General features: G+C 51.6%; 3 protein-coding genes across 8 annotated transcripts in view; 2 read left to right on the top strand and 1 right to left on the bottom strand.

Annotated features, from left to right (window-relative positions):
• Positions 1-930: 930 nt before the first annotated feature.
• LOC120908222 (inactive rhomboid protein 1-like) lies at positions 931-16,415 on the top strand. Of its 4 annotated transcripts, none has more exons than XM_040319174.1 (8): positions 931-1,002; positions 3,779-5,357; positions 7,955-10,889; positions 11,804-12,028; positions 12,102-12,443; positions 12,524-12,778; positions 13,585-13,842; positions 13,928-16,415. In XM_040319174.1, the coding sequence occupies exons 2-8, from the start codon at positions 4,591-4,593 to the stop codon at positions 14,480-14,482; spliced, it is 5,337 nt and encodes a 1,778-aa protein (XP_040175108.1). In that variant the 5' UTR covers positions 931-1,002; positions 3,779-4,590; the 3' UTR covers positions 14,483-16,415. The 4 variants fall into 4 exon arrangements, with proteins under 4 accessions (XP_040175108.1, XP_040175100.1, XP_040175101.1 ...); XM_040319166.1 differs by lacking the exon at positions 931-1,002 and adding an exon at positions 1,314-1,533; XM_040319167.1 differs by lacking the exon at positions 931-1,002 and adding an exon at positions 1,314-1,536.
• Positions 16,416-16,781: 366 nt separating this feature from the next.
• On the bottom strand, positions 16,782-26,151 carry LOC120908203 (proteasome activator complex subunit 4A-like). 2 transcript variants are annotated; one of them, XM_040319158.1, is made up of 9 exons: positions 25,167-26,151; positions 24,941-25,081; positions 24,746-24,862; positions 24,443-24,577; positions 22,916-22,960; positions 18,658-22,841; positions 18,049-18,583; positions 17,831-17,978; positions 16,782-17,747 (listed from the first exon to the last, which is right to left on the bottom strand). In XM_040319158.1, exons 1-9 carry the CDS (start codon positions 25,481-25,483, stop codon positions 17,613-17,615), a joined length of 5,757 nt encoding a protein of 1,918 aa, XP_040175092.1. In that variant the 5' UTR covers positions 25,484-26,151; the 3' UTR covers positions 16,782-17,612. The 2 variants fall into 2 exon arrangements, with proteins under 2 accessions (XP_040175092.1, XP_040175097.1); XM_040319163.1 differs by lacking the exon at positions 24,443-24,577.
• A 510-nt stretch (positions 26,152-26,661) lies between these two features.
• LOC120908270 overlaps positions 26,662-27,689 on the top strand; it is a 2,163-nt gene continuing 1,135 nt past the window's right edge. Inside the window, exons 1-2 of one of the 2 annotated variants that reach the window (XM_040319191.1) lie at positions 26,668-26,752; positions 26,808-27,689. The exon at positions 26,808-27,689 is cut by the window's right edge and continues 729 nt beyond it. In XM_040319191.1, the coding sequence (XP_040175125.1) occupies positions 26,818-27,689 (872 nt within the window). In that variant the 5' untranslated portion in view covers positions 26,668-26,752; positions 26,808-26,817. The other variant, XM_040319187.1, reaches the window with a different exon arrangement.

Here is a 27,689-nt window from a genome sequence, read left to right as displayed (position 1 = left end):
ATTTGAAACATTGTGAAAAATTTCCTCCCAACACTTGCATCGCTTTCAACATTCGATACAAAAAAGCTGCCATTTTAACATCACCTTAATTGAAAGCTCCCAAAAGCACATTAACTTGTTCAGTGTCAAAGCAACACTCACAACGTAAACAAACAGCTGTCAAATGACAGCCCCGAAACCACACACACACACATACATCCCAACAACACTAGGCGTCTCCATCGCCACATGTCAGAAAACGACCATGCGCACCCATCGCACGCTTCGACGGTGGAGCTCGCGAAATTCATAAAAGCTTATGCCACCGGAAAGCTTTCTCACAGCCAACCGAGCAAGCTTGGCAGGTCGGTGTGGTAGAGGTGCTATAGAACGGAGGGTGGAGGGAAATATTTCGAAAACAATCCACACCCAGCCCCAGCTGCACCGCAGCAGAGCACACCAATACCACGGCGAACGTTTGTGTGGCCACTTTGGTACGGCACACTTGCACAATTTGGCTTGGTTTTCCCGTTTTGAAAAGGGAGAGTTTACTGGTGCTGGTGCGTGCGTATTGGTGTGGTTCGTGGTCCCTTCCCGTCCTCGGTGTTCCTTTCTTCCGCGTGCCTGGTGCGGATCAGTTGGGCGATGGCAAAATTTTATAGGCCAAACGCGCAAATCGCTGTTACTAGGGGATGAAACCCTTCACTGTATGAGTGGGTGTGTGTGTGTGTATGCGAGTGTGTTCGTTCAGGGGGTGGTTGTGTTGACGAAAGCTGTAATAGAACACACCCGAACCGTTACAGATGGTTTTGTTTTTGTTCGCGCACACAGACACACGCTCGCTCGAGCGAACGGAAGAATTACTGTAAAAGGGCTAATAGTTGATGAGATGTTTTTTTATGTTTCTTTTTTTTTTAAATTGCTAATCTATCAACGAGATAAACAAAAGGGTGTAAATTTTGCCTGTTGTAGGCAACACGGTTGTAGGAGTGCTGAAAGTAATTAAAAATAATAATAAAAAAGGTAATATTAGGAATGAAGTAGTTCCAAGGAAATGGAGTTCTGCTTTTCTCATCATTCCACCATCCTGTACTGCCTGGTAACTGCCACCACCAACACAAAGACGCTTCTGTGCCCTACACGCTATGAAGCAACGAAAGGAACGAACATGTGTGTTTGTGTACGAACGAGAGCGAGAAAGCAAACGTTGGAGCTCGCGCATTCCCAACAGCGCACATCATTTGCCTACTGTGCGAAACCAAGACAGCAACCATTCCCGTCCTTCCCTCACAACCCTTGTACAGCAACTGTATCGGTGTGAGTGTGTGTGTGTGTGTTTGTGAAAACGGTTTCGTTGTGTTCGCAGAGCCAACATGGGAAAAAACCAAGTGACGTTGAAGGCTTTGCAGTCGGAATAGCGCCACGGGTACGAACGCGCGACCGTACAGGGACGTCCCAGACCAGCTCTTCCAGCGTCACCCGAAACGCGCCCCGGAAAGCAGAGAAAACGGCAAAACGGCTTTATAAATAAAAGTGCACCATCAGCCTGTTCCGGTAGTTCGTTGAGTTTGTGGTGTTTTTTTTTTGCAGTTTCAGTGTTCATGATTTTAAGGCAACGATTTTCAAACGCCCAAAATGTGAAGGATTTAACCCCCATCCTCTTCGAGCCCCCAAGGATACAGGGCGTAAAGTGTTTTCTCTCTCTCTTTCTCTCCACTACCCCCTTCTTTTTCATCGGCACCTTTCAACAAACGGACTGTGAGTTGGGCTGCGGGGGAAGCTCCAATGCCGAGAAGGTGCAGAAGGTGCAGTGTTAAAATTGGCTCCCGTGACGGTGTTGTGGCTGTTTGTGTGCCTGTATGTGTGTGTGTGTATGTGTGTTCCACGGTCAAAACAATGGCACACCCGTGCCCAAAAAGGGAAGAGTGAAAAAACACACACACACCCGCTGTGCCAAACCCAACACCACAGAGCAGGAGATCTTCACTTTGATCTAAAAAAACGGCTTCAAAGTTGGTGAAAGAACGCAAAAAAAACGACTAAAAACGACGTCACATTGGAAAATTTCACCACCAACCTTTGCTACGTTGCTTCCCGTTCGGGGTGCTGCTGCTGTGTTTAGGTTGTCTTTCTTTCCGGAAGCCCCCTTTCCCTCTCGACACTACCCTGTTGGGAGGGGGAGAGAGGCGCCTACTTTGATGGTGGTAGCATTTTCCGTGGAATAAGGTCATCAGCATTTGGATCGATTCTAATCATCAAATTGCAAATACCTTCGTCCCCGGGATTTTCGCTGACAGCAGTATCGCCTGGTCCGCGCCTGGCCTTCCTTCCTTCCACCCAACCCCCTTCCCTCTGTTTCGCTCCGCCAAGATTTCGCCAATTATTCAATAGTGGTGTAGCAGTGATTCGCTTTTCGAATGGGTTTTTTTAAAAGTGTGTAACCCTACTTGGGAAGAAGGGTACCCCTACCTCACGCGTCGTGTCCCTTTCAAGTTAGTAGCAGCGTTCAATTATACACACACAGCCACAGAGACGCGCGCGCGTGCCCGTGCGCTACCTTATGCAGTTGAAGTAATTTAGAAGTAACGCACGTAGGGTGGGAACGAAAAGCGCTAGCAAGCGGTGAGGGGGGTGGCAGAGTGTAAAGTAAAATCTACCAGCAACGACAACAACAACAACAACGGTTCAAAAAGTCCCTTTTCCTTTCCTTTTTTTGGGTTGCGGGGGGATAATTTTGCCTTTGCCTTCCATTTTGTTCCCTTCTTCGGGGCTGACGTACTTCAGGCGCTGAATAAAGGATTAATCAAGTGGATCCGCTCTGTATTTCACTGTGTGTGTGTCCCACTGTGCTTTCTGCTACGCTTGTGTGAGTGTGAAAGATTTCATGTGTGTCACGTGCAAGGTCTTCTGTATGTGTATCTGTGTGTTTGTGTCCATTTGCGTGTGTGAGTGCGCGACAATGATGGTCATGTAGCGGAATGCAGCTGTGTGTGATTGTGTGGTTGTGTGCTTTCAATTGTGTACGTGTTTGCGGCCTGTCGAAGGAGAGACTTTTAAGGAATAGAATAACACACACACACAAGCTCACACAAACACACAGGAAAAGGGGGAGCGAAACCAAAGTACACAATAGAGAGAGAGAAAAAAAACATCAACCCATCAACTGGGGGAGATGGGGAATGGTAGGGTTTCACTTGAATGTGCGCTCTGTAATTACGTACCAGTGTGTGATGATGAGGTTTGAGGTATGATTTTGCCTCTCTCCCCCCCCCCACCCCCCAAAAACACCAGCAGATACGCCCGCATCGGCTCGTGCGGGATGAAATTGAAGTCGTAAAAGAATTATGTTGTGGGGATGCGGAAAGTACGCAAGAAAATACAGTGCATTACTGCAAAACAGCCCAGGGTCCAGTGGTTCCGGGGCCCAAAACCGGTGCGAGTGCTCCAAGGATTGCTTTGATGTTTACTAAAACACACAAAGCGCTTTATGGCGAACAGAGCAGCGAAGGACTGTAGAAGCAGCTGTAGCAAAAGTGAAGTTAACTGTTCTTCTGCCCGATTCTGCCCCGCGTTGAGGCAGACCCGACAAAAAGAGATGTATTTTTATCTACAACCCGCCGGAACCCCTGGAAACTGGACACTCGTTGAATGTTGATATGCGTTGAGTGATGAATTGTCCTTTGGAGACTTTACCCAACGGCACCGGGGCTGATCGTTTTCCCTCAGTATCGTCATCGTCACGCAGTAGGCGAGCGCCAGCTTTCCCCATTCACTGATGGTTAGTTTATTTTTATCCCAGGTGTCGTGCTTGCTGCTGGTAAAGTGTTTGACGGAGCAACTGTGTGTGGGTGTGTGTACGTTTGGCAGGAATGTGGTGCCCTCCGTCTTTGCTGGTGCGATAGCTGCAACAACTTCTAGCTGACACGAAACGGGGCTGTCATAGTGACGACGTCTGCTCGCGCCGGCAAGGATGATGGTGCGCGTTGAACCACGGTGAGAAGCTGGCAGCACATCAAAGCCGTCGATTGTAAGCGCAGCGCCAGCAAGCTGTTGTTACCCTCGGTCACCCTGTTGTCTAGAGGACACACGCATACACACACAGCTACACCATCGGAGGATTGATTTTCTCCATCAGCGGCGCCTTATTTCAGTGAAGGAACACGGCAAGCCGAAGGTTGGCTGTATCGTTCGTACACGGAACAAAGGGCGAAAGCGAGCTTATAGCAAATTGGACGAATGAACCCGCCCGAGTGAGCGGGTGCGCGCGTGAGTGTGTGGTGTGGAAAACGCTCTCAACCGTGAATTAGCACGCGAAACATAAACACACAGGCACGCAGGCACGAGCAACCAACGCATTAAAGGGAATAGGGCGTAAAGTCGAACGCGTTAGCACGCACGAGAACCGCGGCGAAGGAGACAAAGAGAGAGAGTGTGTGGGAGTGGGAGAGCGAGAAAGGCCTTCAAGGTGGAAGGAGTCGCACGGGAGCGGAACCACGCACCACGATGCCACAACAGCGAAAGGCGACGGCGGCGGAAAGACCGAGTGCGGCGCGCCGTACGACGCCCCTATAGCGGGAGCCGGTAGACGCGGCGGGCGGCCAGCTCAACCCGATGGAGACCGGTGCGGAGTACGGTCACGCCGCCGGCCTCCACCATCATCTGCCCCCGCAGCTCGCCAAGGAGCTGTCCCATCACCATCACCAACAAGCCCAGCAGCAGCAGCAGCAGCAGCAACAGTCATCGTCACACCATCGTAACCATGCACACCAATCGCAGCAATCGCATCATGCGAAGTTGCTTCAGCAGCAGCAGCAGCAGCAGCAGCACCAATCCCAACCCGCCTCCCAACCACACACACTGGCAGCATGGTACGCTGGTGCGGCGGCCAGTGGGACGCTCCGCTCGGCCAGTTCCGGCCGGCGGGCATCGTACGGCCACAACCACTACGGTTCACAGCAGCAGCAGCAGCCGACGCTGGCATTGCCACCGTCGGCAGTCAATTACCACGACATGGCCGACACCGTCTCGATCGGCAGCGGGCACTCGGCACAGCGCTACATCGAAACGTCGCATCCGCAACAGCAGCAGCAGCAGCAGCAGCAGCATCAACATGCACTGCGGGGAGAGACCGCGACACTGGGCCGGGGCAGTGTCGGCGGGCTGCTGATCGATCGGCACGGCAGCACGGACCGGTTCGGTGCACTGGACGATCCGCTCAGCACGGCCTGCCTGCAGCCACCGTCGCCGGCACCGAGCAACGACCACTACGTGATGGGACTGCCAGCGCCCGGGCCGGCCGGCGGCCATCATTACGGCACCGACAGTGGCCGGCACTACGGCACGATCCAGCGCCGTACCGCGAGCCCCTCGAACATCAGGTACGTGATGCTGCGGCCAACACCCACTCTCACACCCTCTCTCACACACACACACACACATAACTATCTCATTGGGGTGGGGAAGTGGGGTAAGGAGAGCATGTTATTGGGATTAATTGCTTCTCGGAACAGCGATGGCGCGAATCGATTTATGTACCATTCCAAGTGCTCTGACCATTTGGCCGAAAGGGTTTGCAAGGGACGGGACCGTTTTGGGGCGCGGGAGCTGCAACTGATTAGCTGGAGTACCGGTTCTTTGTGTCTGGCCGCCTGCACCTGAATGTCAGGTGTAGGGCAACCGGGTAATAGAGTACTGGTACAAACTGCGCATCCTTTATTCAGCAAGCGAGGGGTTTCCCCCAAGGATCTCTTCCGCGGAGTGGCGAAGAAGCCGGTGGAACACATGACATCAAGAATGCGAAAAAATGAGACTTTCAACCAACTAGGCGTGTGAATTCTAGTGCTCAAAAACTAAACGAAAAGTAATTTTTGATATTGCAAGGATTAATATTGGGTTGAAGTAAATAACATAAATAACTGTTGTAAGCTGTTTCTAGTAGTAAGAGTAATTTGTTTCAAGTACATGCTACAAGTCGAAATGGAATGCATTTATTAGCTAATAGTAACTAGTTCCCATTAGTTAATCCATTACAGGGTTTTCCAGGAATTCTCATAGCTATGGGACACTTTATTGACTCTTTCTTTGTGAAATGAACTATCTCCAGTACGATTGGACTCTACAGAACCCTTATTGAACAAATCCAATAGAAATTTTTAAGAAGCCTGTCCAAAAACGGTACCAAAGAGTCCAATTTCCAACATACGAAGTTCACATCCCATAAGAAAGAGTCAAGGAAGTGTCGCACAACTATGAGAACCCCTGGAAAACCCTGTAATGGTGAAGGTCCTAGACCTAGACCAGCTACGGTTGTTGCGCGAAAATAATAAGAATTACAGGTTACTTCGTGGGTAGGCATAGGATACTTATTACTTCTTCTATTTGGCGTAATACGTCCTACGCGGTTATATGTCGGTCTATGTAGGTTTTCGAGATCTATTGAATAGCAGATAACAGCCATATTGCCATATCATTGCTAATGAGGAAACTGATCAAACCCATGTGAGGCTTGAACCCGGGACGGGAATGTTGTTATGTATTGCGAGTTGACGGCTGCACCACGGAGCTTTGTTGTTTTTTGTTATTATATTGCACATAATCACTTTACAAAACTCTACAAACGAGTTCTAGTAGAGAGAAATTCGCTTGACATTTGGAGCTGTTTTCGATACTTCAATGGCTAAATTTATACGCTAATTTATTCAACATACTCCATCCACTATAATTACGCAGTCGAGCTAATCAGTGGGAGTAGGTATTGTATTGAGTATTCCTACAAAGTGACAGACAGTTTAGTTTGGGAGTTTTTGAGGGTTGAGTGGTTCCTTTTTATGGATATGAATAACCAATGTAAAGAACCAATGCGATCAATTATTTCTTCAGTTTTCAAACTTCTTTCTTTTCCTTATTAATTTCCTTGACAACATCCCACACTCAAGACTATCTTTGTATATTATCGAATATAATATCTCAGGTGTTGTAGAATGTTTTTCAAACTACTCATGTACAACAACCTCACTTTTCAGATTTTAGTAATTTTCGACCTAAAAGGGGGTCGTAATGCACACTAAAATACGGTAGTTTTTGGATCGAAATAAAACTGGATACAGTATCAGCAACAGAATCAATTCCTTGACTGGTATGGGTTCAGTATCGGTTCTATAACTGGTTTCCTTGCCCAGAGTGGGGTCTAATACTAGTGTTTGTGATAGGATCAGGATGAGATAGATTAGTTTAAGCATACGCTAATAGGGAGTATCTGTTTAGTGGAATAGTGGGATAATCTTGTGATCCAGTTACCACATTAACTAACTGTCACTAAAATTACATACACTACTTGTTATGTTGCCAATTTAAATTGGCTTTGCGTTTATGTTATAATTAGTGTGAAAGTTGGCGAGGATGGAAGCAAAAATCTATTAATTGTTACACCTTTTTTACATCTTCTAAGTTCTATTCTTCTATTGGACGTAACGTCCTACGCGGACATGCCGGCCCTGTAAGAGGCTTTCGAGCCTGATTAACGGCCGTATCGGGGAGCTCGTTCGTTCCCGGGAACGTTCGCCGCGACGCTCATTTTCACTCATTTTATAGCTCCTCTATGATCAAAAATTAGAAACCCGTCTAGGTTTTGTACTGCCCAATCTAGTGATACAACCCTGTCCACTCATGAGCAGCGAACGTTCTTCAACGAACGAGCTCCCCGATACGGCCGAGTATCTTTTTACTTATGTTTTGATGTGTATTCGCCATCATCTTGTTGGGTTAAGCTTTAGCAGTAGTAGGTTAAATTGTACGTCATCGATATCTTACCTAAAACACACACACACACACACACACTCATATTTCACAACACCATTAATTTAGGGCCCTACGCCGCCCACCATCCAGCGATAGTTCCCACACACACACACACTACTAATGCAATTTTCTGTCTCTTTCCCTCCATCACCCAAAACCCCTCCCGCTCTGTTTGCAGGTACCGGCACAGCTTGACGGAGAACTATCGGGACATTTCGCCGCAGTGCGACCGGTACGTACCGCCGCCGGCCCACTTTCTCGGCGCCGACACCTACGGCTACCTCGGCTCGAACGTGCACACGCCGATCAAGCGGTACGTGCCGACGCCACCGCCCCAGGAGTCACCCTATCCGCCGCTGTCCGGCGCCGGCCCCTCGAACGCCAAAACGCAAGCCCTCATGATGAGCGCCCTGCTCGGCCAGGGCGCTGGGCTGCATCTGGCCGGTTCCCATCGTACCGGCGGCCCATCCAACGCGCACCCCACTCCTTCGCAGCAGTATGGGTACGCGGGCGCCAGCAGCACACTGCCGTACGGGTTTCGCGTCAAGAGCGGAGCGGGAAGCAGCAGTGGCCCCGAACCGACCACCATATCGCCGCCGAAGGGTTTCGAAACGCCCGACCACCATTACGGCACCAGCAGCAGCAGCACACCGATGACCGCCAGCAGCAACGGCAGCGGCAGCCTCAGCACACCGCCAGCCCGTGTTCGACCGCCCAAGTGCCCGGGGAGTACTAATGGGGCAGCGCCACCACCAACGGCGCACAGCACCTCGACGCTGCCCCACGGCGCGGGTCATGTGTCGCGCAGCAGCAGCCGCCACTCGCAAGGATCCTCCAGCGTCGGTGGAGTTGGTGGCCTGAGCGTCAGTAGCAGCACCAGCAACGGCTACCGTATGTCCCGCACGTCGTCGGCCGAGTTTTTGGACCAGCCACGGGCCGCAAGCTACCGCGTGTCGACCCCGGTCAGCGTGATGAGCGAGCCGAACGCGGGCTCGAACGGGGGCAGCGCCTCCTGTCTGCACTGCAGCACACTGCGGCGCACGACCGGCGTCCACCAGACGACGCAAACGACCGGACCGATCAGTCCGCAGCCAAATGGGGGCCTGCCGGAGGGCGGCTGCCACTCGGTGCCGGCCAGCCCGGCCTCACTCACCTCACCCCAGCCACCAGCGGCGACCGGCGGTGGGATCGTGTCGTCACCCCACGCACAGCACCAGCACCATCTGCTTGCAGCACAGTATGGCCAGCAAGCGCAACAGCAGCACCTTCCACCGCAAGTTCAAGCCACAATCGCACAATCGCAACACTCCCAGACGTACGACACGGAGGGTGGGGTAGGCGCGTCCCCCCTGGACGGAGGCGCTACGATCCCCCGGAACGCGGCCAAGCACCAGTTTGGCCAGTCGGGCCCGGCGAGGAACGAGCCACCGTCGATGGAAAGTCTGCTCAGTGCCAGCAGCAGCCGATCGTTGTTGATGCAGCAACAATACGCCCTACAGCAACCGCTCCCATCCCAGGCGGGTGGGCCCACTGCAAACCAGCAGCAAGCGGTGGCACCACAGCAACAACCACCACCACCATCAGCTTCCTCCCTGCAGCCGCCGACCGCGTCTAGTGCGTCCGGCACGCCCGTAATGCCGCAACCAGCCAGCCAACCCTCGCAGCAACAGCAATCCGTACCACCGCCACAGCAACTGACCAGCCCCACGGAGCCACACACGTCGCAGCACCAACCGGCGGCACCGGTCCCCTCGCCACAACCGACAGCACCGGCCGTACCGCCACCACCGACCCTCATGATGTCCTCCCAGCAACCGATGTCGTCCTCACCGGCCTGCGTGCCGTACGCCATGGCAGCGCACGTGCTACCGCCACCGCCGCAGCACGCCGCCGGATCGCTGAACGATTCGCCCGCTTCCACGCTGCAGCGCAGCAGCAATGCGCAGCTGCTGCGCATCCCGCAGAGCAATCTGTCGTGCAAGCAGCGCGCCAAGGAGTACGTGCGGCGCGAGACGGCCAAATTCTTCGGCGTGCCGATCCAGGACGAGGAGTACGAGCGGACCAAGTGGGAGGACCGGCAGCGGCGGTTCGCCTGCCGCCGGTTCGGCTCGCTGCGCGACGATTACGATGGGCGCGAGGTCATGGTTGGGCCGGGTCATCCTGGGGATGGCGGGGCGCATCACCATCCTCACCACCACCATCACCATCATCATGGGCATCAGCCGGGCGTACCGTTGCCACCGTCCGACCGGCCCGACATACTGCCCGCCCAGAGCCAGGACGAGCGGGAAACGGAGCTGAGCAGGCGGCAGCGTGCCAACCCGCACTACGCCTCCGCCCAGGACCGGCAGGGCGGGGACGTGTATCTGATACGGGCGGAGCGGAAACCCTCCGTACCGGCGGTCATTTGCAGCGGGTTGCGCTTCCTGGTGCAGAGCATTACGCGGCGGCGGCTGCGCACACAGCACCAGTGGTCGCGTAGCTTTGCGCCGGCCCACGTTGAGCTGACGGGGACGGATGGGACCGACGGGTCGGAGGTGCACTGTGACGGGTTGGCTCCGCTGCAGGACGGGGAAGCATTTTTCGACACACCGACGGCACAGATCGGACCGGTGGAGCGGGCGGGCGGCCAGCAGCTGCAGCAGGTACACGACAACTCCCGCCAGCTGTTCGTGTCGGACGGGGATCGGGCGACGGGCAGTGGGATCATTAACGGGTGGCGAACCAAATCGGCGGAACTGCACCATCACCACCAGCAGCAGCAACAGGCGGCAGCGGTTCAGGCCGGTCAGCAGGGCCAGCAAGGAGCGGTACTGCAGGAGCAGGCTGGCCACGGTGCGGCCGGCGGAATCTACGGACAGCGCATCTCCTCCCACATCCTGGACGGTGTGCTGGACAACTCGCTGCGGCCGGTGCGCAACCGGGTGAAGCTGCTGCGGCCGAACCTGCTCGACGAGCGGTACGACTATCGGCCGTTCTTCACCTACTGGATCAACACGGTGCAGATCGTGGTGATGATCCTGTCGCTGATCTGCTACGGCTTCGGTCCGATCGGGCTCGGTATGGAGTACCGGTCGGCTCAGGTGCTCGTCACAAGCTTAAGCTTGCAGCAGGTATGAAATTGTTGTGTTTTGGCACGTTGCGCGTTGGAATGAGTGAACGAGTTGAATGAAATCACAGTGAAGAGTTTATTTCGCTCATAGCTCTATTCAACTCTTTGCGCACATTAGTAACTCACTTACATTTGAATTAAAACGATTTTAAGGTTAAAAGACTCTTTCCAGTATGGAATCTCAATGAGTGATGTCCATACCAACTGGCAATCATTTGTGAGTTTGAGTGCTTTCTCTAGAACTCAGCCTTTCTATGTGAACTCATTCGATAACTCTTTCGAGAGTTACAACTCTATTGGTGAACTCTCTCCACCGACTAGTAACTCACTCACATTGCATTTAATCATTTATGAGTTAGATTACTGTTTCAAGAGTTAAGTTTCGATGAGTGCGATTTCCACTCTTTAAGACTACTAGTTTTCCGTTCATGGCGAATAAACTCATTCGTGAGTTTCAGGTCTTTAATGCAAGAGATAACTCCTTCAAGAGTTAACATTTTATCGGTGATTTATTACTCAAAGTAATTTTAATAATTTTTGAGTTTAAATAACTCTTTAAAGAGTTGCATCACGAAGAAGAAGAGAAGAAGAAGAGAGTTGCATCACCAACTGCAACTGCGTGATATCAATGTTCCACTCCGACTAGCAATACACTCAAAGTGAGCTATTGAACTCTTTCTAGAGATAAATCTTTACCTCTACTTAGTTCATTAAATATGAAATTAGGTACTTTATTCGAGATCTGAGTGATCACTAGTCACTCACTCACCGTAATTTTGACTCTTCGAAAATGAACTAAAGAATTCAGCTCAACATTCCAGCTCGTTCACTCTGAATCAACGTACGCTACTGAGCAGGGGTTCCCCCTTTCATTCACACACACGTTTTTGTTCCCCGTCCCGTTCTTCCTACCAGGTACACCATCAGGAACCGCGCAACATTTGGATCGGGCTGCGGAGCGCGGACCTGATACATCTCGGCGCCAAGTACGGGGCGTGCATGCGGCGCGACACCAAGATACTGGACGTGGTGTCGCGGACCCGGAAGCACGAGCGAGAAACGGCCTGCTGCATACGGAACGACGATTCTGGCTGCGTGCAGAGCTCTCAGGCGGACTGCTCCATCCGGGGATGGCCCTCGGTAAGCCATGCAAAACGGTAGTGCTTTCCTCCGCCGGCTTCTAACGATCACTTCCCATGTTTCGCGCATACAGAAAACGATCGCCACTTGGAAGAAGTGGTCACCGGGCGAATCTGGCCCGGGCGGCCGCATCTCCGGCAGCGTCTGCGGGCTCGACCCAAAGTACTGCGACGCTCCAGCCTCGATCGCACCGCACGAGTGGCCGGACGACATCACCAAGTGGCCGATCTGCCGGAAGAACAACCAGCTGTCGCAGCGGTTCCGCTTCAAGGATCACACCGCCGAACACATGGTGTGCGAGGTGATTGGCCACCCGTGCTGCATCGGCGTGTACGGCGAGTGCCGCATCACGACCAGAGAATACTGTGATTTTGTGCACGGGTACTTTCACGAGGAGGCGTCCCTCTGCTCGCAGGTACGTGTCGATCGTGCTGTGGCTCGCTCTGCTGTGTCAGAACACTCTTCACTCACTCACTCACTTGCTCTTGCCCGCAGGTCTCGTGCTTGAACGATGTGTGCGGCATGTTCCATTTCATGGCCGTCGACTACCCGGACCAGTTCTATCGGCTCTTCACGTCGCTTCTACTGCACGCCGGGCTCATCCATCTGATCGTCAGTGTCGCCTTCCAGCATCTGCTGTTGGCCGATCTGGAGCGCCTGATCGGGCCGCTGCGCACGGCCATCCTGTACATTGGGTCGGGCATTGCCGGGAATCTGACGAGCGCCATCTTTGTGCCGTACAAGGCGGAGGTAATGTAACATCTGCTGTTCCCCCCGGTGTCTTCTAATAAGAGTACTCACTGCTGTGAGTGATTTGAATCGGAGTAGAAGAGTGAATATGGGGGCTTTAAGTCACTCTTCAAAGATAAAGAGCATAAAATCTTTTACTATATCTTTTACAAGTCAACTCACTCACTCTTCGGATTAAGCTCATTTACTCTCTGTGATGGATAGAAATTCAATCTTTTTGCGGTTCAACTCACGTACTCTTTCTGATAGATTAGATATTCAGCCAGAGCATGGATATGGACATGGCTGCTCTGGCCGACTAACTCCATTTGGGATTTAACTCGCTCATTCTCTGTACCGTCTTCGCAACTCAACTTACTCAATCTCTCTGATGGCTCTTTGACGCACTCTTTTGGATTTCAACACACTCACTCTTTTGGGATTTAACTCACTTCCTTTCTGACCCCTCTAGAGATACTTTCTTTTAGGATTCAGTTCACTCACTCTTTGTATCAACTAGTAACTCACTACTTTCCGATATAACTCATTTACTCTCTATGCTGACTGGAGACACTCTTTTGTGAGTTAGCACTCACTCCCTGTGAGTGGTAGCTCACTCTTTTGAAATTAAACTCACCCACTCTTTGGGCACTTAACTCACTCTCTGACGCGACTTATGACTAACTCGCTTCATATACAACTCCCTCAAACAGTGTGCCTAAAACTCCCATAAATTGAGTTACAAAAATAGGGTCAAAGGTGCAAAAAAAACTCGCCCTCATCTCTAATGTCCATTGTATTATTGCTCTTTCACTCTGCCTTCAAAGGTCGGACCGCTACCGTCAATTGCGGGCGTGCTGGCATCGCTGATGCTGCAGCTCGTACTGTGCCACTGGAAGAGCTTGAAAAAACCACACCTAGCTATGATCAAATTGCTTACCCTCGGCTGCACCCTGTTCGGGCTGGGGACACTGCCACTGCAGCAGAACTTTACCGGGCTGATCGCCGGCCTGCTGACCGGTATAGCGCTCACGCTAGCATTTGTACCATTTGTGAACGTAACGAAACATAGTCGTAAGAGTAAGGTAAGCTTTCACACAAGATTTAACACAAAACCAAGGGGTCGAAATTAACCCGGAGGCTTTCATTACACCATCCATCCATTCCCAGATCAACCTCATCTGGACGTGCGTGACGCTACAGTTTGTGCTGTACGCGGTCATGTTCATCATCTTCTACGCCTTCCCGACGCTGTTCGAGTCGCTCAACTTTATCGACGGCAACCAACTGCTGGACCCGAACGCGGGCCACGGCTACCACGACCATTACAGCCTGTACGATGGGTACAACAACTACAATCCGCTCGGTGGCGGTGGCGCTCCCACCGGTGGCCATACACCGGGCGGGGGCCAGCACAACCATGCGCACGGATCGGGCATTGGTGGTGGTGGTGGTGGTGGCAATGGTGGAAATCATATTATCGGTACGTACAACAACAATTACAAATCTTCCGGCGGCGGCGGCGGTGGCAATGTAATGCACAATCATCACGATTACACTGGCGGTGGTGGTGGGACTGGCGGTCCTACGAATCGGAATGTTGGCGGTGCTGGTGGATCGGGCCGCGGCAGCTCGGCCGGCAACAATCTGCTGAAAACGATCAGCCTGTGCGAGAAGGGCCAGTGCGTGGTGAGGCAGCCGCGCCAGACGGACACGAATGCATGACGGCGATGTTTTCTGCTCTTCACCGCGCTCGAGCTGTGCTTCGTCCTGCTCGTGCTGCTCGTGCTGTACGATGTGGACGACTTTCAGATAGTGTATCAGTTTGTGCTGCATTGAGCTTCTATTTCTTCTTCTTCTTCTTTTTAAAAAAAAATGGAGGAATGTGCAAATCGTAGGTAACGTAGAAGAACACAGGGTAAGGACATTTGTTTTCCCCCATATGTAAGCAGCAGCAGCAGCAGCAACTCATTGTGATCCAAAGCAAGAAAGACAAAAAAAGCCCGTTAGTAGTGCGAGTTCAGGTGCGTCCCATTTAGTCAGGTCACCCTCCCCCCCCAGCGAAAGGAAGCTCTCACTGCAAAAACACACATAAGAAGAAGAGGAAGAAAAAGTGACCCATATTGTTACAACAAATGTGCAAAAAATGTGCAATTTCACTGCGACTGCGAACGTTGAACGCGAGAGGTGCAAGTTAGCAAAACAGAACAAACGAAACACGAAGTACGCGGAATTGTGAATCATGACCAATCAACACACACGGCTCCAACAATCATAATCATCATCATCATCGTATCATTCTTATCAATCGTTCGTAGCGTATTTATCACCTCTAATTATATCCATACCAGCATCATCATCATTACTAAGACGTACATGAATATAGTTACTTTAAGTAATACTCATCGCCAGCATAGCTAACGAATCAAAACAAGAAAGCGCCCAAAACAGACGAAAGTAAAGGGATCTTGCTGCTCCCATGCTTTCGGTTTAATGCTGCCCGTTTCCGTCCCTTGCCGGGCCTGGGTTGTTGGGACAGTGTAAGTTGCGTTTAGACGTTTTTTACCACAAACGAGACGGAAAAAAGGGGAAATTTGTTAGTAGCGAGAAAGGTAGACACCTGGTTCCTTTTTCCATTTGTTTAAAAGTCATATACGCCCTTGTTGAACTGGATTGTGCGTTATTAACCCACTTAATTGTTACTGTTATCTGCGTTTATGCTTCTAGTTTTTTGTTTTTGTTTGCCATACACATATCTCATCCTTTACTTTGTCCGACCATTTTCATAAAACACCAGCAGTCCGTGTTCCGGTTTTGGCCGCGCGAAGCGGCCGCCTGTTTGCTTGCTTACGGTGAAGCAAAGAGGGGCAAACATGTGGCAAACTCTGTAGTTGATGGCGGGATAACACGTAAACATAAAATAAGAAAAAACAAAACAAAACTGTAGCATTTATGAAAGTATGACAACAACAAAACGCCCATGCTGCAAGACTCGTCTGGGTGTGACAAATTTATGAAAAAAGGAAAAAAAATGATAAATCCCCGTCATGCGCCCGACACTACCGCCGTGGGATGGAAGTGGACTAGAAGGCCGAGACGGAGTTTTTTGAATGCCCGCTAATCAAGCCCGTAATCTAGTAATAAAACACATTAGCAAACATTATCCAGTACAGAGGAATACAACAAAGAAAGAACCCGATGAAAAAGAGAGAGAAAAGAAACACAAAAACAAAAAACGAAGAAAAAGAGCTAAAATATACACAATTAATAACGAAAAGAAAGAAGAGAAGAGAAACAAACAAAAACACACAGACACCCATAAAACAACAAACCACAGAAAGCGAACAGCAAACTAAATAAGAAGCGAACAGATACACAAAGCAAGAAAACAAACAAACACACACACACAATCTAGGCAAAACCGTATTGTAATAACACTCTAGATAAGCGATACCCCAATTCTTAGAATTGTCCCCTCAGTTAGTGAAAATGAAAAGGAAAGTAATGAACGAAACAAAAGAGCAAAAAAAAACGCAGGAAACCCCCCGCAGAGGAAATGGACGACAACGGTACACATTCACAGTAAACACACACACACACTCACACAAGCAAAAGCAAAGTAATTGATAAAACCAACACACACACACACACAAAAACGTTCTAACATACCTTCTAACAAACCGTTTAAGTGGGGACACCGTAGAGAGATTGCAGATGAACTTTCGAGTGGATAATAACTGGAGGAAGAAGAGAAGAGAAAGTAACAACAACAACACCCCGAATACAAACATGCACCCAAAGAACTCTAGAACTTATCAATAAACTTTAGTGTAAAGTGAGTGGTGGCATTAACCCTAAAGGGAAGGGCATTACTGGGAAAGAGAACCAGCAGCTTCGGCTGAGCAACGGCTGAGGGCCGCTAAATGAGGAAAGCACGAACCGAAAGCCAGTTGAAGAAGTTTAAAACCCAAACAAAACGGTTAAAAACATACAAACACATAAACACACACAAGAACAAGAAATCTTATGTAAGTAAATTCTAATAATAAAACCTCTATTTCGATTTAAAAAAAAAAACAACGAATGAAGTATACATTACTGTACCATTGCTAACGAGCAGCGTTTCTTTCACAGTGCGCATCATACAATCGATAAAAGAATTGGGGGGATGTGTTTACGTTGAAATCACTCCCAATATACGATTGGCTTCCGTTTTATTGAATGCGCCCCCTCGTCCCCTTGTGCCCGTAAAGCATTATTCGCCATCACCACCATCAATGTCTTTGCGCGCGGTCGCGCTAGAATGCCACAGTGTAACGCTAATAACGCGTGCGAGCTTAATGAATACACAACCTAAAAACGATGCGTAACCGTTGTTCTGTAACCGTGCCTAAACCTTATCCCTTTATATAATCGTTTATAGTCAGCTGACCTAATCCCGTTGCCACCGTTTTTTTTTTACAAACCACATACACACACCCACCCACACAGCCTTTCACGGAACTGTGTGTTGGTTTCTTTTTTTTGTGCGATAAGCACGTGTGTCTTGTCTTAGGCGCCGGAATATCGCCTTCATTCTGTGCAGCTGGCCAATCCCATCAGGCTGGGCGTATGCTGCTGCTGCTGCTGCTGCTACTACTAATGTTAGGCATTAGAAAGGCATTAGAAAGAAAATAACGTATAGAACTAAATTTGAATACCACCTCCCATGTGTCATTGTCGTTCCCCTCGCGTGATTTTGGGGCAGCTCTAAAACTACGATACGAAATAGTAACGCTTTATAACCTATAAGCCTATAAACCGTCTCTGCGGTTCAGTGCAGAAGCTCAGCTTTGCGGTTTGCGGTGGTTACGATTTAGGCGTAATACGACGGAGGAATCGTAAGATCGCTCAGCACCGCCAGCTGGTCCTCGGTGAACTTGAGCTGATGCACTTCCCAGTTGTCGTGATGGGTGCGCTTGAAATCGCCCATCGTTTTCCGAATGGTAGCCTGCGAGAACAGAAAGAGGAATGGAAACTTAACACAAGCTCAGAAGGCCATGGTGTGGTTTGGTTTTTTTCCCGTGCCATTACCGGTATTGGTTGCGGATCGTTCAGATGGGCACCGAGATGCTCGAACACGTTCGGCACAAACTCAGGCACTTCGTACGGGTAGGCGGATATGAAGGCACACAGTCCGAGGACACCGGTATGCCGAGCCAGGACGGCATTCGCTTCCGCACTGCAGGAAAAACAAACAAAAAACATTATTTAAACCCTACTCACAAACAGACATACGGCAATCAGCTTACTTTTCGTTTCGGGCCACCTCGCTCGAACAGCTCGCCGCCTCGACCCGGATGCGCTTGGAGCGGATAATTTTCGTGCGACATTTGCGCTTGAACAGCTCGAGCAGCTCCTCGGTCGCAGTGAGGAAGGAACAGTGCACCAGCCCGCACAGCACCTCGGCCGCCTTCTCGCGCACCTCCACCACACTGTCCTCCAGCAGCCGCAGCACAATCTCCTGCACCTTCGCCTTCCATTCGGGCCGGCTCAGGATGATGGTCATGTTGTAGAAGACCTGCACCTGCAGCACATCGATCACGGCACGCCGGGCCGACCAGAACGACATCTTCGACACCTCGTCGATCTTGGCCAGCGCCACGTCCATGCAGTTGGGGAGTGTCAGCGCCTGGGAGATGAACGCCAGCAGCAGTGTGCAGATTTCGCTCAGCTCCTGGTCCTGCTCGGAACGCTCCAGCCGGCACGCGATCGGCAGCAGCTCGAAGTACTCCTTCTCGTTGCCGTTCGAGTACCGATGGATGGTGTACGTGATCCAGTGGGCAACTGTGGGGACAGACGCAATGTGATGATGTACAAAGTGAATGAAGAAATAATCAGACTCGTGTAGCGTAACTTACTCGTCTTAAACAGTCGCACCGCTTTCACATACTCGCTGTCCTCGTCGGGCGCACCTCCTTCAACCTCCATTTGCATCTCACCCGCCGCCGCTAGCTTCGGTTTCGGCGGTTCCGGATCCTTCTGCAGCAGGATGGCAAGCTTTGGCATCACGTACGCAATCATCTCACTGCGCTGCGGGGAGATCGCCCTACACTCATACCCCTCGAAGCGCAGGTCGCCCTCAAAGATGTTGATCAGCGTGTTGCCCAACCGCTCCCGCAAGCTCTGGAACGGGTGGTCCAGGTGCGGCTTCAGGTAGTCCAGCAGCCGGTGCGCAACGCTCGCCATGCGCCAGACGTGCTGGTTGAACGCGCCCTGCAGACAGTACAGCCGGTTGCAGTCGCTGAAGCTGTTCGCATCCTGCAGCGGATCCTCCAGCAGCACCTCGTGCAGCCAGTGCTGCTTGGACGGGTCCATCGATTGGGCCGCGGTCGCGAAACACATGCCCCAGTACATGTCCGTGTCGACCGTGACGTTCTGCATGCCGAGCCGGATCAGCGGCACCAGCCGCTCGTACATGCTGCGCGTCTTCTCGTACGGCCAGTGCTTGGCACCGCGCATTATGCCCGTCATCACCTCGACCGCACAGCGGTGGTTGCTTTCGGTCGCCTTGTCCTCGATCAGCCGCCTCATATGGCACAGGAACCGATCCAGCAGCCGGTCGCCGAACAGCTTAAATAGCATCTTGATCATCAGCATGCGCGACCCACTGAACTCGTCCCGACCCTTCTTCTCCTCCAGCGACCAGAAGCGCATCAGCGTGTCGACGTTTTCCTGCTGGTCGAAAAACTCGAAAATGGTACGCTCGTGCTCGCTCAGCTCGTCCACCGTGCGGTCCAGCTTCGGCTGCTCCGCGCTCGGCGCGTACATCTTGAAGCCCTGCGTCCAGCCGAAACACCCCTCGACCGTGTACATGTAGCGCGGTTCGTCCCACTCGGCCTGACTCTTCGGCACCCGCGCCACGTCGTACTGGAGCCACATGTTGTCGTCCCGATAGCCGGGCGCTACGTTCGAGCCCGGGTTGGGCGGAACCGAGCCGCCATCCTGCCCGGCCAGCCGGGCGACTATTTCGAGCGGATTCATGACGCACTTCTTCTGCGGGCGCTTCTGCTGCCGGAATATGCCCAGCAGCAGCTGAATGGCCAGCTTGCGCTCGGTCACCGAGTCGTGTATGAGGTGGTGCACGGTGAGCCGCGTTACCGACGGCGGATGTTCGGCGTACGGGTGACACAAGTTGATCAGCATGACCGAGGCAAGATAGTGGTAGCGCAGGTGCAGCTTACTCGTTTCGACCGTCTGCACAATGTCCGCAATCAGCTGCTGGAACAGCTCCATGTTGCGTTTGTTTTCACGCGCCCGGGCCGCCTGCCCGGCCGCCAGATCGAGCTCATCGACACGGGTACGCAGGGCGAGGGCACGCTCCACCACCTTCTCGCCAATGTCCACCTCCAGCAGGTAGGTCGGTGACTGGCCGTCGATCATCTTCTTCAGCCCGTCCACCAGCTTCACGATCGACGGTTTCTCCGACAGCTTCGAGCGCAGCAGGGCCGGCCATACGCGGGCCAGATACTCCCAGTTGTTCTGCGATATCAGCCGACCGCGGCGCTTGATGAACAGCAGACACAGGATGCCCTTGAACCGCTCGTGGTTCGTGTTGGCGTCCAGCTGCAAACACTCCACGATGCGATCGGTCAGCAGCGGGTAGGCGTACGGGAACAGGTACAGCATGTCGTGCAGCTTGGCCTGCGCCTCGATCCGCACGGTCGAGTAGTAGGAGACGGACAGCTCGAGCAGCTTCTTCATCACCTCCAGATGGGTGGCGCTGAACAGCGGCAGGCTCATCTCGTCCCGGCAGTCCTGCTGTATGATGACGCGCGTCACCACCACCGCCCGGACGTCCCGCTTGCAGCGCGTCAGCTGGTACGTCTGGAAGCGCTTGGTCGAGTTAAACGTTTTCAGCTGCATCTCGTACGACCCGTTCGGGTGCTTGCGCAGCAGCACCTTCTCGTACAGCGTGACGATCGCTTTCAGCGTCTGCGTGTCGTCCTCCGACACCTCCAGCAGGCGGTCCTGCAGCCGCGCAATCGTGCGTATGATCGCCTTGCGCACGTTCTCCCCGCCCGGCATGCGGATTTCCAGCCCCTCGAACCCGAGCGTCACGTTCAGCTGCAGCTCGCGCAAATCGACGCACGTCTCGAACAGCTTGATCGGTTCCTCGTCCGTCCAGTTGGGCAGAAAGTTGTAGCAGCGAATGAGCGCCTGCACCATCATAACGCTCCGGTGCAGCTCTTCCCGCGGCAACGTCACCTCGCCGGCACTGTGCTGCTCGAGCTTGGCCAGCAGGCCGGGCAGGTAGCGATGCATAATGCGCTCACAGACAGTCCGAGCGCCCTCGTCCGGGACGCGCCACTCGATCTTACCGTCCGGGGCCATCTTTTCGCCCCACCGCTTCACCGGCACAATCTCCGATAGCGGTTTCTGGAAGCAGTCCGGGCTGTTGCGAATGTCCATCGTCTGCACCGTGGACATGTTGTTCATCAGATTGCCAACGATCTGGGCCAGATAGCGCGCGACGCGCTTGCACTTAAACTTGGCCAGCCGGTCCAGCGTCGGCAGCAGATCGTCCACGTAGTTGCGTATGATGCGCGGATCGCCCCGCACCAGGTTGGACAGCAGCACCAGATAGTACAGCATCTCGTCGTTGTGCTTCTCCAGCTCCTCCACCTCGTCGTGCTCGCCCATGTAGTCCTCGATCAGGCGCAGCACGTGCGGCAGCAGCACGCGCAACACCTCCCTGCCATGGATGCGGGCGAACAGGCGCACCAGACAGCCGACCAGCTGGCCGGCCACGTTCGGCTCGAACAGGCGCGTCTGGACGAACTCCATCAGCTTCTTGGCCGCGGCCGCCACAATCTTATCCGACGACTGGCCCATGATGCCGTGCGTGCAGGTCTGCACCATCGGCTCGAGCAGCGATTCCGCCTTCGAGCGGGCCGTGTCCAGGTCGGACTGCTCCATGCGCACGTTGTTGGTGGAGCTGTTCTCGATCAGCAGGAACAGCCGGTCAAGATACTGCAGCGCGAAGCTCTCGAAGTCGGCCGTCTGCTCGCACAGCAGCCGCTCGTCGTCGGTCAGGTTGGTGTGGTGCTGGCCCGCCTGCGAGCAATCGATGATCGGTATCAGGAACGCCACCGACGTCAGGAACTGGAACGTGATGACCGTTTTCATCAGATCGTTACCATCGATCCCGGGCAGGGTGGCCAAAAACAGCGGTATCACGTGCGTACGGCCCTCGGTGTAGCCCTTGTGGCCCGACACGAGCGCACGCGACACACCGATCAGCCCGTGCAGGGCGGCCGTCAGCTTGCGCGGCTCCGTCAACGAATCGAGGCTCGTGTACACGCGCTCGATAATGGTCGGAATGATCAGGGCCGGCCGCAGGTCGGCCAAGCATTGGAATATTTTCCCCACCTCCTGCGGGTTCAGTCGCGAATACATCGCCTGCAGGGCGACCGGTTTCATGCACTCCACGAACGCGGTAATGCACTCCTCGGTCAGCTTGTGCTCGCTCGGTATCGGCCGGATATGGTGCCCCTTGCGATACCGCTCGACCACGAGCCGATCGATGAAGAACCGCGGCAGCAGGATCAATATTTCGCCCAACATTTTCACCCACTTCCCCGTGTTGGCCGGATGCAGGTACGACTCGATCGTCGACATGAACGTGCTCAGATACTGCTGGGCGCTGCTGCGCGGCCCCAGCGCTGACACGATCCACGTGGCGATCGCGTCCGGCTGCAGCCCATTCGCCCGGCCCCCCTTCGTGTTGCGGTAGTTCACGGGGAAGTTGATCGCGCGCGTGATGCGCGCAAACATGGTCGGAATGTGCGGCTCCCAGTCGATGTGGCCGATGTTCTTCAGCCCAACGACCGCAAACATCGTCATCAGGTCGCCCGCCCACGGTGGGTTGTGGTACGCGTTCCAGATCGACATCAGCTTGTCGAACCACAGCTCGTACCCCTGCTCGTAGTTGAGGAAGATGTTCAGTATGGTGACCACCTCGCAACCGCTACCATTGTCCAGGGGCTGTATCCGCGGCATAAGCTCGTCCAATATTTCCTGCATTGCGGACGGCGGAAAGTAGCTATCGGGAAGGGAAGGGAGAGAGAGAAGGCATTGTTACAAACAAAATGGAAAGTAGAAGCGGCAAATACTTACGGTGTACACACTTGTATTGCACATTGCAGGTTGGCCTCCATGGTCCTGGGAAAAAGGGAAGAGAACATTAGAATTCTTTGTTATTCTTCGCAAGTTTTGGGTAAATATAACCGGCAGCGAAGCAGGAACCGCAACACTCTGTACCTAAAGCGAAGGATGAAAACCACACCGACCGGTGATTTCCCAACTTTTGGTTCGTTAATACCGTCCCAAGGAAGAATGTGCAACGAATTTAGGTGGACAATGGTTCTGCGATGAAGACAGAGTGTCCTCGGTTCATGGTATCCCATACTCCATGGATGTTAATAGCGCCGGAAGGCACGTGCCCAAGTGTCTGTACGATTAAATCTACCATGAACATGAGAATGCAATGATGCAACAACGATGCAACTACACAGCTCAACACATTCTCGCTTTCTCTCTAGCGCGCGCTAATAGCAAAATTAGCCTTTCTTTTGTACCATTTTTCCTCAGTTAAACACACACACACATACAATAGACTCGCTACACAACTGCCAAAACAAAACAAAATAAACACCATTACCATTGGAGAGTTTATAGAATAAGGGTGACCAGGAGAAAGAAAGAGAGTGTTTTTGTCTTTTAAATGTCCATCCACAAAATTACAAATGACCAAGCACAGCGATCGGCAAAGTATGACACGCGGGCCGCATGCTGCTTTTTACCGTTCACACATGTCATAGAACTTTCCAAAGTCTATATAATACAGAGGTCGAGTCATCCAGAACATTTGATCAAAAAGTGTGGGAAAGTTTTGACAGCTGGATGAAAAAGCTTCAATAGTTTCATCTTAGCATACATTGAGGTTTTAGTTGTTGTGCATGCAGTGGTCTGAAAGCATTTTCGGCCATTTTTACATCGTTTGTTTGTAATATTGTAATTTAAAAAGTTGACGAATATCAAGAAAAGATAGAATTATAGTGAAATTATCAATTACAACAAGATCAGTGCCCGAAATTACGACGAAATCTTGTGCAGCTCAAGAGGGTCAAAGCTAAGAGGCCAGATTTCTGATTGTGGTCATTTTAAAGTGATGAATTACTGAAAAAACTACTCCATGCCACGTTCATGAGAAAGAAATGTATAGTTAAACTAAGTTTTGAGCACAAAATGCACAATTAGCCCTAAAAAGTGTATGGTTGTTTGGAATCGTTTGTGAACGCTTTTTCATCTAACTGTCAAAAATAAACTTTCAAAATGGTGGACCAAAATCGAGCTATGCATCGACCTCTGTATTATATGGACTTTGGAACTTTCATACATTTTCTCTTTGCGTTCATCTAGATGGCTCTGCTCGTGGAGCTCTACGATCATTTTTATAAGAAATGGCTCTTTCCGACCCAAAGTTTGCCGATCGCTGGCCTAGCACCACCGTTTAAAACATACGATAATGTCCGCGCCGAATGAACCCGAAGGAGAATGTCAATGACGGGGAAGGGGGAAAGCGGGAGCCAGAATAGAGGAGAAGGAATCAAAAACAATTTAAACAAACAAAAAAAGATTTACGCTTTCTCCTGTCCATTAGCGTCCATCTCGATACCGAGATACTGGGCCACGGTGGACACATCGTAGCCCATCTCTTCGGCGGCGGCTTCGAGCAACAGTGCCAGCGGTGATTTCGTGCTTTCATTTCGGTTCTTCCTGCAGGGGGTACGCAAATTGGTGGAGGAACGGATTTTACTCAACAAAAGAAATGAAAACAACCCCCGAACAACATTTCGAACGACGAACGCTCTAAGCACATGGGACTCGAAAATACGCGCATGGGACGAGTGTAAGACAAACAGGCACAGAATTCGGTCTACTTACGATGTGGTGTTGAACAGTTCGCCCTTTTTGCTTAGCCGCGACACGACCAGATGGAACAGATCGTACAGCGGTCGCCACTCGATCTGCAAATCCTCCGTACTGAGCCATTCGCGCTTGCTAAAAAAAAACAACATAATATATGTTCAAGGTTTAGTAGGAGACAGGCGGGGACGACGGTATCGAGCTGTAACATACCGTAGTAGAAAGAAGATTGCTTCACTGATTTTGTTAATAGCGTCCGGATCGAGCTTAGGAATGACGAGCATTTCGAGCAGCAGCTGTACGAATTTCACGTGATCCTCTTTGGAAAACTTCATACCGTACAGTTTAATATATCTGCAACAAAAAGGGCACATACATCATTAGAAAACCTTGCACAACACACTGCAGAGCCATTATTAATCCCCCTCCTCCCACTTACGTCACCAAGTTCCGGATGTTCAGCATAACCGCGGGGCCCATCTCGCGCATTGCCACCGCCTTGCCGAGATTGTTCTTGATACGCTCCAGGTTGGCCTGTGACTCATCGTCCAGCTTCTCCGTGTAGGGTAGAAATTTGTTGCAGAACAGCTCCTTCTGCGGCTTGAACCCGAGCTTCTCGTGGCGCTCATTGCGTTTCGGCCGGTTCTGCTCGATACTGTCGCTACTCTCGTCGTCCACCACGGTCGAGCTGGTCGTATCCGTTTCCGCCAGTGTGCTCAGCGACGAGCACGACTCCGTCGAGAGGGACTGTGCCATCGTGGTGGTCGTTCTCGCACGACACCGTTGCACAACCCGGAAACTACGGATGCACTAGCTAAGCGATTTCTTCCCTAACGAATAAAAAAACACAGGCACAGACTGTTCGATGTTTGCCGATGTTTGCAGATCTCAAAACCCTTTTCCTGCGCTGGGTCTGCGTCTCAAATGTCTGACGACACGATGGGCGACCTTCGTTCGTTTCGTTGTACCGTTGTTGTCACCGTGCTGTGTGCTGCTGCGTTTGCCGTGCATCCAATATTGCGCTTCAGACTATTTCGATATCGCTACGCTATTGCACCTCTCCCAACGCACATCGCACCCTGAGCCTGGGAATGTTTTGCTGCAACTCGGACACTCTGGCAGTCTCTCGTCGACACGGACGGAACGAATTTCCTGCTTCTTGCTGCTCCGTACGCACACCAACTCTCGTTCGTTCGTTGTGGAATGAAATGCACTCTAGTCTCTTCACGGCCACAATGACTGGACAAATTATTTACTCGCGTGAGGGAGGGGGAGTTTTCCGTTTTCTCGCTGGAACAAACACACAAAACTAAACCTTTGCGTTTATTTAATGAATGCAAAGTGACAAAACGCCACTACTCTCTCTCGCTCGTTCTGAACAGTCATTACGTTCGACATTTTTTCACACACCACAAGCAAGAGGCAGCTCGACAGTGTTGGTGACATTAGCAGTGTTGCCATCTGCGATTCGCGGTCGCTGCCACAGGGTGGGAACAAGAAATGGACAAACGACTTGAAAAACATTGATATTTTTAACAATGGCTGTTAGAAAATGGAAAAATATTTTAACAAATTCTATCAGAATAAGATGAACAAAAGTTTTGTACAAATAAATAGATAACGACACACCATCACCTACAATAAATAGAATCACATGGCAACTAGCGCCATCTTGTGTTGGGGATACGAACGAAACGCGGTTTATTTTTTTCTATAATGCTTTCATTTCACATTTCAACGATGTCACCATTATTTATAATTAAATGTTTTTTTACAACGGAAATCAATCTGTAGGTATGGATTTCTATAATTTCCAATTCTCATCACCAAAAACTGTTTCTTCTTTCCACAGCTGGCAACACGATTCACCTTCGTATTTTTGGCAACACTTCTAAGCTGTCAAACCCGGCCCTCAATTTGACACATTCCATATGATCAACATGCATGCTGTTGTTTTGATTACCAAAATATACACAATTCACCCGCGGAGAGCAAAAAAAAGACGAAAATCGCGCGTACCATCCCGTAAGCTTAGCGTCTCCCCAACACTTGTTATCTAATAAATCCTACTTTATTTTAGTGGTCAGAGTATGTTTCGCAATGGTTTGCTGTTGCGTATGTTTAGCCAGCAGCGTAGCATACTTCGCCGGTTCTACTGTGTGACCGGGCGGGAGATTCAACCCGCCGACGGTACGCCCTCGTCCTACTTCGGCCTGCTCAAATCTGCCACCGATGCGAAGGAGGTGCTCGAATTCCTGCCCACCATCAGCCGCACCAAGCAGGACCGTCACGTGTACACACTGCCCGCCCTCAAGACACTGTTCGAGCTGCAGAAAAATGGCAAAAGCACGCTCCGCTCGGACCAGATCCTCAAGCATCCCCGGTTTGCGGAGCTGTGCCAAAATGTGCGCTTCGAGTCACGCACCTTCCTGATGAACGACATTACGGAGTGCTTGAAGATCCTTACCTATCTCGGGGTGCACACGAACAGCGAAATCATCACGGTGCTGCTGCAGCTGATACGTCACCAAATCAATGATGTAACGTTGGATCACATCGTGTTTCTTAGCTTTATCCTGAAGAAGCTCGACCGGACGCCGCTGGTCGAGGCGCTGCAGATCGCCCTGCCGATGCTGCTGCAGATCCAGATCGGCTACAAGCTGGACCATGAAAACGTGCAGCAGCTGGTCGATCTGCTCGAGTTCGTGTCCCAGCACAAGGTGAACGACCGGACGGTGATGAACATCGTGAGTGCGTTGACACTGCACGGCACCAACCTGTCGCCCGAGCAGGCCACCAATGCGCTCAAAGCGCTGGCCAGCTTTCACAACTTTCTGCCCCAGTACGGGAAGCTGCTGCAGAACGTGTTCGCCGTGCTGGAGCGTGACCTAGACGAGCTGCCGTTCAAAATGCTGGACTATGTGCTGAAAAGGGTGCTGGAAAAAAATCTCGAACATTACCC

Source organism: Anopheles arabiensis, chromosome 2, assembly GCF_016920715.1.
Source record: "Anopheles arabiensis isolate DONGOLA chromosome 2, AaraD3, whole genome shotgun sequence".
Lineage (NCBI taxonomy): Eukaryota > Metazoa > Arthropoda > Insecta > Diptera > Culicidae > Anopheles > Anopheles arabiensis.
This window is presented reverse-complemented; position numbering and strand designations above follow the sequence as displayed.